Source organism: Pristiophorus japonicus, chromosome 17, assembly GCF_044704955.1.
Source record: "Pristiophorus japonicus isolate sPriJap1 chromosome 17, sPriJap1.hap1, whole genome shotgun sequence".
In the NCBI taxonomy this organism is placed as follows: domain Eukaryota; kingdom Metazoa; phylum Chordata; class Chondrichthyes; family Pristiophoridae; genus Pristiophorus; species Pristiophorus japonicus.
The window spans coordinates 63972288-63983052 of NC_091993.1; the positions used below are offsets into that span (position 1 = coordinate 63972288).

Here is a 10765-nt window from a genome sequence, read left to right on the forward strand (position 1 = left end):
GGGAGGGGACACGGTGGGGACCAGGGGGATGAGGGGGGGATACGGTGGGGACCAGGGGGATATGAGGAGGGGAAGACAGGGGATGGGGTGAGGCTGGGATGGGGGGATATGGGGGGCGAAGAGACGGGGGATCGGTGGGGGCGGGAGATGGAGACAAGGGGATGGGGGGGATTGGAGAATGCAGGGGATGGGATGGGATGGGGGGGCAGGGATTGGGGAGGGAGAGATTGTGGAATGGGTATAGCAGCGGACAGGGATGGGAACATGGGGGTGGGGAGTTTGGAGAATGGGAGGGGACGGGGTTGGGGGGGGCGCGGTGATTGGGGAGTTGTGGGGGAGTGTGGGGATGGGGAGAAGGAGGATGGAGGGAGATGGGAGATGAGCTGAGGGAGGGGGGGATAGGGGAAGTTGGGCAGGGGAGAGATGGGATACGAGGGTGGGGGGATTGGGGAATGGGAGGAGAAAGGGGGTGGGGGGGCGGGGATTGGGGAGACTGAGGGCGATGGTAGATGGGGAAAGGGGAAGAAGGGGGATTGGGGATGGGTGGAGATGGGGAGGAGAAGGGGAGACAGATGGGTTGACCAGGGGGATTGGGGGGGAAGGGGGAGAAGGGTGGAATATGGGGACATTGGGGGAGGGAGAACAGGAGACAGGGATGTGTTGAATGGGGACACGGGAGATGGAGAGAGATGGGGAAACGTGGATTCGGGGATGGGGGTTGGGGGAAGGGTGGGGAGACGGGGGGGATGGGCAGATAGGGGATGGGGAGATGAGGGGGAGACGGGAACGAGGGGGAGAAAAGGGAGAGATAGAGGAATGGAGTTAGAGAGAAGGAGAGGAAGAGGAGAAAAGAGTGGAGAGGAGGCAGAGAGAGAGAGAGACATAGGTAGAGAAAGACAGAGAGACAGAGGGAGGAGAAAACTAGCGTGGGGAGAGACACACAGAAAAACAGAGGGAGAGAGAGAGAAAAAGATAGACGGAGAGACAGAGACGGAGATGGAACAGTGATCGCAACAAAGAGAGAGACAGACAGACAGAGACAGAGAGAGCGTGCGAGAGAGAGAGAAATAGAGATAGTGAGAGAGACGGAGAGTAAAAGACGGGGAGAGACAGGGAAGGGTGGGGTTGGGGGGGGGGTTTGGGGGGGGTGAGAGAGGGATGGAGAGAGTGACAAAGGGAGAGAGACAAACAGACTGAAAGAGAGATACAGATATAGAGAGAGAGACAAAGACAGATTGACAGAGCCAGACACACACACACACACACAGACACATAGAGAGGGCTATAGAGACAGGGAGGGAGGTAGAGACAGAGACAAACAACCAAAGAGATGGAGAGAGAGACTGTGAGAGGGAGATGGGGAGAATGAAAGAGAAGAGAGACAGGGAATGACAGAAGAGGAGAGAGAGAGACAGGGACAGGGACAGATGAGAGCAACAGACATACAGATAGAGACAGAGACAGCAATATAATCAGACAGATAGACAGCGAGAAACAGAAAGTAAGATGGAGAGAAGGAGGTGGTGACAGATAGAGTAATAGAGAGAGAGACATGGAGGGAGAAGACAGCAAGTGAGAGAGAGAGAGAGAAACAGAGAGAGAGAGAGAAACAGAGAGAGACAGACACAGAGAGTAACAGTGAGAGAAGAGACAGACCGAGAGGAGGGAGGGAGAGAGAGAGAGAGGGACTGGGACAGAGGGAGAGAGAGAGAGAGAGAGAGAAACAGTGAGAGAGAGGGGATCAGAGAGAGACAGGGACAGGGACAGGGAGAGAGAGAGAGAGAGAGAGAAATAGAGAGAGAGAGGGGACCAGAGAGAGACAGGGACAGGGAGAGGGAGAGAGAGAGAGAGAGAGAGAAACGGGCTTTTGTTGATCCACACTGCCACCATGTGGTATCAATATATTCGACATTTCACCACAAATTCAATTGCTCCAACTGAATTTGAATTTACTGAATCTCAATTGAGGTGTTCCATGGCACAGGGGCCCCAGCACTAAATGTTCATCAACAGGGTCTCCTGTGGGGAGCTTCATAGAACGGGAACAGCAACTGAGAGAGAGAGTGGGAAGAGAGCGAGCAAGTGGGGAGAGAGCGAGGGAGTGGGTAGAGAGCGAGCGAGCGAGTGGGGAGAGAGCGAGAGAGTGAGGAGAGAGCGAGCGAGCGAGTGGGGAGAGAGCGAGAGAGTGGGGAGAGTGAGCGAGGAGGGGAGTGATAGAGTGGGGAGAAAGCGAGCGAGGGGGGGTGGTGAGAGAGAGTGGGGAGAGAGCGAGCGAGTGGGGAGAGAGCGAGAGAGTGAGAAGAGAGCGAGCGAGGGGGAGAGTGAGAGAGTAAGGGGGGAGTGAGAGCGAGAGGGGGCGAGTGAGAATGAGAGGGGGCAAGTGAGAGAGAGCGAGAGGGGGTGAGAGAGAGGGAGAGGGAGGGAGGGGGGAGAGAGAGTGGGGAGGGAGAGGGAGAGAGAGTGGGGAGGGAGAGAGGGCGAGAGTGGGAGGGAGGGAGAGAGGGAGTGGGGAGGGAGAGAGAGAAATTGGGGAGTGAGGGAAAGAGTGTGGGAGTGAGGGAGATGTACAGAGAGTGAAGAGTAAGACAGAGAGAATCAAGAAGTATCCCTTGGAATTAGATTTTACATTACAGAAAGATAGACAGAGACAATGAGGGAGAGAGAGAGGCAGAGAGTGACACACTCAGTGTGAATCAGAGGGACAGTGTGATGGAGACAGAGTGACAGAGAGGGAGGGGGTGGGTGGGGGGGAGAAGACAGTGAGAGTGAGAGCGACTGACAGACACAGTGACAGTGACGAGAGACAGACAGAGACAGACAGAGAGACAAAGGGAGATGGAGACAGAGACAAACAGACAGAGATACATACAGAGAGAGAGACAGTGAGAGGGAGATGGAGAGCATGACAGAGAAGAGAAGAGACAGAGACTGAGACAGACACACTGATAGAGACAGAGGCAGCGATATACTGTCAGATAGGAAGAGAGAGAGACAGACAGATGGAGATGGAGGAAGACGGAGAGACAGAGGGAGATGGAGGGAAATGGAGAGACAGAGGGAGATGGAGACGGAGACTGGGGGAGACAGAGACAGATAAATTGATAGAGACAGAGAGATAGCGAGGGAGAAAACAGAGAGTGAGACAGAGAGAGTGCGAGAGACAAAGAAAAAGAGAGGCAGAATGACAGAGAGAGAGGAAGAGAGAGGGGGCAGGGAGGGAGAGGGACAGGGAGGGAGAGGGACAGGGAGGGAGAGGGACAGGGAGGGAGAAGGACAGGGAGGGAGAGGGACAGGGAGGGAGAGGGACAGGGATGGAGAAGGACAGGGAGGGAAAGGAACAGGGAGGGAGACGGACAGGGAGGGAGAAGGACAGGGAGGGAAAGGGACAGGGAGGGAGAGAGACAGGGAGGGGGTGTTCGGCATTTGGGAAGGATTCTGACGGGACGGGGCGGGTTGGGTGCGGGAGGAGTGTTCCCGGTGTTGGGTGGGTCCGGAGCCGGGGGGTGGCACGCTCTTGGGATGGGGGTACGCTGTTTGGGGCTGGGATTGGGTGAGACTTCTTCACTCAGGGAGTTGTTGGCCTGTGGGGTTCCCTGCCGCGGAGAGTTGTTGATGCCAGTTCATTGGATGTGTTCGGGAGGGAGTTGGATGTGGTCCTTGCGGCTGGGGGGGGGGGGGTCGGGGGGGTGTGGAGGCGGCGTGACGGGGAGGTGCTGGGGTGGGTGATCAGCCATGATCTTGTTGAATGGCGGTGCAGGTTCGAAGGGCCGAATGGCCTACTCCTACACCTATTATCTATGTTTCTATGAGAGGGACAGGGAGGGAGAGGACAGACAGATATAGGGACATAGAGAGAGACGGAGACTGGGACGCAGAGACAGAGAGTGAGAGAGATACAGGAACAGAGGGCCAACCAGACAGACACAGATAGACAGACGGACCAAGAGACAGAGAGAAACGGCCTTTTGTTGATCCACACTGCCACCATGTGGTATCAATATATTCGACATTTCACCACAAATTCAACTGCTCCAACTGAATTTGAATTTACTGAATCTCAATTGAGGTGTTCCATGGTACAGGGGCCCCAGCACTGAATGTTCATCAACAGGGTCTCCTGTGGGGAGCTTCATAGAACGGTAGCAGCAACTGAGAGAGAGAGTGGGGAGAGTGGGAGAGAGCGAGAGAGAGAGAGGGAAAGTGAGAGAGAGAGAGAGGGGGATGAGAAAGAGAGAGAGAGGAGGATGAGAGAGAGAGAGAGAGGGGGATAAGAGAGAGAGAGAGGGGGATGAGAGAGAGAGAGAGAGAGAGAGGAGGATGAGACAGAGAAAGAGAGAGGGGGGAGGAATGAGAGGGAGTGAGAAAGGGGGGAGAGAGATAGAGAGGGAGAGGGGGAATGAGAGGAAGGGAGTGAGAGAGAGAGGGGGGAGTGAGAGAGAGAGACCAGAAGTATCATGGAATTGCATGGTAGCTACAGTACAGAATCAGGCCATTCGGCCCATCGGTTTGTGCCGGTGTTTTTGCTCCACCCACTCTAATGATATATTCCCCTGCCCCAACCCACCCCATCCCCTCGATTCCCACCTCGACTCCCTGCATTCCTCTATTCCCATTTCCCCCAAATCCCTTTATTCCCAGCTTGTCCGCTCTATCTGTTTATACCTACTCACCCTCTGTATTCTTCTATTCTCCAGCTTAGCCTCTATCCCTCAGAGAATCATAGAACGGTTACAACGCGGAAGGCCATTCAGCCCATCGAGCCCGTGCCGGCTCTCAGCCAGTCCCACTCCCCTCCACCCCCACTCCCCCCAACCCCCACTCTCCCCCAACCTCACTCCCCCCCACCCCCCATTCCCCCCCAACCCACACTCCCCCACAACCCCCACTCTCCCCCAACCCCACTCCCCCCCACCCCCATTCCCCCCAACCCCCACTCCCCCACAACCCCCACTCCCCCCCAACCGCACTCCCCTCCACCCCCTACTCCCCCCCGAAACCCAACTCCCCCCCAACCCCACTCCACCCCACCCCCCACTCCCCCCTACCCCCATTCCCCCCCAACCCCCACTCCCCCCAACCCCACTCCCCCCCACCCCCCATTCCCCCCAACCCCCACTCCCCCAACCCCACTCCCCCCAACCCCACCCCCACTCCCCCCAAACCCAAATCCCCCCCAACCTCCACTCTCCCCCACCCCCCACTCCTCCACAACCCCCACTCCCCCCCAACCCCACTCCCCCCAAACCCCACTCCCCCCAACCAACCCCCCATCCCCCTCCACCCCCCACTCCCCCCAAACCCAACTCCCCCCCAACCCTCCACTCCGCCCGCCCCCCACTCCCCCCACATCCCACTCCGCCCCACCCACCCACCACTCCCACCCAAACCCCACTCCCCTCCCCCATTCTCGCACACCCCACTCCCCCCCCCCCCCGCCCATTCCCGTGGCCCCGGAAATGTTTTTCCTTCACGTACTTATCCAACTCCCTTTAGAAAGCCACGATTGATTCTGCCTCCACCGCCCTCTCAGGCCGTGCTCACCAAATGCTCACCACTCGCTGCGTAAAAAAAGATTTTTCTCATGTCGCTTTTGCTTCTTTTGCCAATCAACTTAAATTTGTGTCCCCTGGTTCTCGACCCTTCCACCAATGGGAACAGTCTCTATCTACTCTGTCTCGACCCCTCATGAATTTGAACACCTCGATCAAATCTCCTCTCAACCTTCGCTGCTCTCAGGAGAACAATCCCAGCTTCTCCAGTCTATCCATGTAACTGAAGTCCCTCTATTCTTACCTTCTGCTTATCCCTCTAATCTCACCCTTCCTCCTTTAGTCCTCTGATCCCACCCTGCCCCGGAATCCCGATTTCCTACCCTTCCTCCTTTATTCCACTATTCCAACCCTCCCCCCAATTCGTACCAATCCCACAGTCCCTGCCGTATCCCTCTATTCCCAACCGATCTCATTATCCTCTATTCACACCCTGCCCCCTTACCCCACCCTACCCATGTATGCCTTTATACCCACACCCCCCTTATCCCTCTATCCCGACCCTGACTCTGTAATCTCTCTACTTCCAACACAATCCCCTTTATCCCTCTCTTTTCACCCTTCCCCATCCCTCTATCCCCACCTTCCTCCATATCCCTCTATCCCCACCCTCCCCAATCCCTCTATCCTCACCCTCCCCTATATCCCTGTATCCCCACCCTCCCCCCAATCTCTCTATCCCCACCCTCCCCCCAATCTCTCTATCCCCACTCTTCCCCTATCCCTCTATTCTCTTCTCCCTGTGTATGTATGGTTGGTACCTCATTTTTAGGTATGCCTGGTGCTGCTCCTGGCATGCTCTTCTACACTCCTCATTGTACCAGGCTTGGTCCCCAGGCTTGATGGTAATGGTAGAGTGAGAGATATGCCGGGCCATGAGGTTACAGATTGTGGTGGAATACAGTTCTGTTGCTGCTGATGGCCACAGCGCCTCATGGATGCCCAGTTTTGAGCTGCTAGATCTGTCCTGAATCGATCCCATTTACACAAAGGGTGTGGGAATCTAGAACTCTCCCCCCAAAAAGCTGTTGAGGCCGGGGTTCCATTGAAAATTTCAAAACTGTGATTGATAGATTTTTGTCGAGGGTATTAAGGGTTACAGAACTGAGATGGGTAAATGGTGTTGAGGTACAGATGAGCCATGATCAGATTGAATGGCGGAACAGGCTGGAGGGACTGAATGGCCTCGTCCTGTTTCTATGTTCCTTACCTTCCAAAGAGTAAGTGCTCTCAATATTCGTGGGATCAGGCTTCGCTGTATTCAATTTCATTGACCATTGAGCTGCTCACTCTGTGAGTCTGCTTATGTTTCATAAGAAATATGAGCAGGAGTAGGCCATTTGGTCCCTCGAGCCTGCTCCGCCATTTAATAAGATCATGGCTGATCTGATCATGGCCTCAACTCCACTTCCCTGCCCGCTCCCCATAACTCTTGACTTCCATATATCTGCAAATTCTGACACGATACCTCCAATTCATGAGTGCATATCATTCCTGTATATGGGGAATAGCGGGGAACCCTGTTGGACATAACTTCCCACCAGTTCCAGAAACTTACCTTAACTCCTGCCCTCAGTTTCTGTTTTACAGGCACCTTTCAATCCATTCCGTCGTCACATGCCCCGACCGATGCCATGAGTCGCATTTAAGGCACCGTATCGCAGGCCTTCAGAACATCAGTGCATACTACTTCCACCGCATTGTCCTTCTCTACTCTTCGTTAATCTTCTAAGCATTATTAAGGTTGGTTTAACATAACTTTCATTTTAGAAATCCAAGTGCACTGTTGTATATTATATCCTCTGTCTCCAGATTATATATTACCTGATGTTTTAGTATAATTCCTACCACTGAGGGTGTACAGACTGTATGTGTGTGGGGGGGGGGGGGTGGAGTGTACACACTGTGTGTGGGGAGGGGAGTGTACACACTGTGTGTGGGGGGGCGTGTACACACTGTGTCGGGGGGGTGTACAGACTGTGTGTGTGGGGGGATGTACACACTCTGTGTGGGGGGGAGTGTGCACACTGTGTTTAGGGGGAGTGTACACACTGTGTGTGGGGGGGGAGTGTACACACTGTGTGTGGGAGGGAGTGTGGACACTGTGTGTGTGTGGGGGGGTGTATACACTGAGTGTCGGGGGGAGTGTACACACTGTGTGGGGGGATTGTACACACTGTGTGTGGGGGGGAGTGTGCACACTGTGTGTGTGTGGGGAGGTGTACACACTGTGTGTGGGGGAGGAGTGTACACACATTGTGTGTGGGGGGGAGTGTACACATTGTGTGGGGGGGAGTGTACACACTGTGTGTGTGGGAGGAGTGTACACACTGAACTTGGGGGGGGGAGTGTACACACTGTGTGTGGGGGGGGAGTGTACACAGTGTGTGGGAGGATTGTACACACTATGTGGGAGGAGTGTACACACTGCAGAGTTTGGGGTACACAGTGTCGGGGTTGGTTTATGGTCTCAGAGACTCTGACACCATTTGCTTTTCCTTTCACAGGTGAATGAATGATGTCCGTTTTTTGCTGCCTTCTCCTCGCCGTTTCCCTCAGTGCCGTCTGGGCCTCACCGAGGATTGACAATGCTGCGGTGGTGCTGCGGTCCGCCCCGCAGGGGAGTGAGCTCGGGAGCCCCCCGCGCACTGCCTCTGGGACCCGCCCCGCCTCTCACAGCCTGGCCAGCAGAGTGAGGCCAAGAATGAATCATCTCCAGCCTCTCTCTGTGGAGCCTCAGTTGTTCAGAAGTCGACCCTCACATTCGTCCCGTGTTCGGTTCCACAGTCTGTCCACTGGCGGGCAGGCGGCTGGCGATCCCAGCACAGGGCGGGCACCGCTCAGGCGAAGCCTCCGCCTCAAACGCCAGGACAAGGGTGAGCGTCACCAGGGCCAGTTCTCCGTCTGCAACAAGCAGCAGCGCTGGGTCATGGACAAGAAGGGTGCGCTGGACATTCACGGCCGAGTAGTGGAGGTGGTGTCCCAGTTCTACATGAACGGAACGCTGATCCGACAGATGTTTTACGAGACCACCTGTCAGATGAGGATGCCTACCAGACATGGGTGTCGGGGCATTGACGGCCGGTACTGGAACTCTCACTGTGACACCAGCGACAGCCATGTCCAAGCACTGGTGCTGGACAATAAGCACATCAGGTGGAACTACATCAGGATCAGGACCGCCTGTGTCTGTATTCTCACCCGGAAACCATGACACACCCGCACCCAACTCCACCCTACCTCAGTGTAAATTATTCCTTAACTTATACAAACTGCATGTGAGATTTATACCTGAAAACATACCCTTAATTTATTGAAGAGTTTTGGAAAGGTTCCATGTGCATTTATTATTTGGCTAAATTCCTTAATGTGTGAGACCGCCCCTTTAAACTCCTTAATGTATGGCACTGACAATTTAAATTCATTAATGTAAGACACTGCCCTTTTAAACTCCTTTGATGCCTAGCATCGACCATTTATACACCTTAATGTGAGATAATGACCGTTTAAACTCCTGTATATGTTTTACTCTCTCCCTTGATTCTTTGATCTTGGGACTTATAGAGGAAAAGGAAAACATGTGGCACAAAATTTAGGCTTAACCCAGTGTCAGTTTTATTACGCAGAAAAACTAACCAAAATTACAGAATTAGACTTCTGAGAGAAATCGACTAGAGACATACAATCGCCATTCCCGGTTGTAGCTTATAAGTTTGTGGTCGTTGGTTCCGTGACCGGTTGGTTATTCTTCTGGCCATTCTCTGCAGTGCTGTTCCTTCTGCGTACGTTCCGTACTACATGTCCTTCTGTGCGTGCACGTGTTCTTCTACTTCTGTCTCTTCCGACTTGTGTCTAACTGCTTGTCGAGCTGCTACTAGTTCGCATATTTATATTCACGTTATGACTGATCTCCCGCCACTGCGGTTTCTAATAATGTATTTGAATCGATACGTTGTTTTGTGGTGATCCTGGTTGATTGCCTGCAATAATGGACTCTACTGTTCCCAGTTTGCACACGGAGTCTGTGAGGCTCAGAATGATTCCCCATCTTAACACCTCGTTCTCCAAAAATATGCACCTGGGGTAATTCCTTTGCTGTCCGGTCTTCTTACAGAGTTGGCGTCTCCAGCGAGCTTGTTCCCGGCCAATCAAGTTAAGGGCCTCATCAGTTAACTGATGAAAATGTAACAACTCCATTGTTGTTCTGTATAAAGTCAGTCTGGTCCCTGACCCCAGAGTGTCCTTAATTGGGGTGAGTCACCACCTGCCCTCAGGTGGTGCTCTTTTTGCTCCCACTGTCCAGTTAATTTCAATCGCTTGTATTAAATTCCATAGGTTGTATTAATAAATTTTTAGTTCGTGGTCTCCTTCTGTGTTTTTCTGAAGATTTATAACCTTACATTCCTTAACATGTAGCATTACCCCTTTAAATGCTTTAATGTGTGGTTCTGCACCTTTAAACACCTATTGTTTGGGGAAGCCTACTTAAATTCCTTGAAATGCCAAACCGCCCCTTTAAACTCATTGTGTGGCTCCGCTTCTTTGAACTCCTTAATATATAGCAATGCCCCTCTAACATACTTAGTGTGGTAGCTCCCCTTTAAACTCCTTAATTGTGAGACAACTCCTTTAAAATATTTATTGTAGGAGTTGTGTACAGACCTCCAAACAGTCATAGGGATGTTGGGGAGGGCATCAAACAGGAAATTAGGGGTGCATGCAATAAAGGTGTAGCAGTTATAATGGGTGACTTTAATATGCACATTGATTGGGCTCGCCAAACTGGAAGCAATACGGTGGAGGAGGATTTCCTGGAGTGCATAAGGGATGGTTTTCTAGACCAATATGTTGAGGAACCAACTAGGGGGGAGGCCATCTTAGACTGGGTGTTGTGTAATGAGAGAGGATTAATTAGCAATCTCATTGTGCGAGGCCCCTTGGGGAAGAGTGACCATAATATGGTGGAATTCTGCATTAGGATGGAGAATGAAACAGTAATTTCAGAGACCATGGTCCAGAACTTAAAGAAGGGTAACTTTGAAGGTATGAGGCGTGAATTGGCTAGGATAGATTGGCGAATGATACTTAGGGGGTTGACTGTGGATGGGCAATGGCAGACATTTAGAGACCGCATGGATGAATTACAACAATTGTACATTCCTGTCTGGCGTAAAAATAAAAAAGGGAAGGTGGCTCAACCGTGGCTATCTAGGGAA

At 52.9% G+C, this 10765-nt stretch overlaps 1 protein-coding gene across 1 annotated transcript; it reads left to right on the plus strand.

Moving 5' to 3' along the window:
• Positions 1–8067: 8067 nt before the first annotated feature.
• On the plus strand, positions 8068–8763 carry LOC139227987 (venom nerve growth factor-like). The gene has a single exon (XM_070859142.1). It carries the CDS (start codon positions 8068–8070, stop codon positions 8761–8763), a length of 696 nt encoding a protein of 231 aa, XP_070715243.1.
• The last annotated feature ends 2002 nt before the right edge of the window (positions 8764–10765 follow it).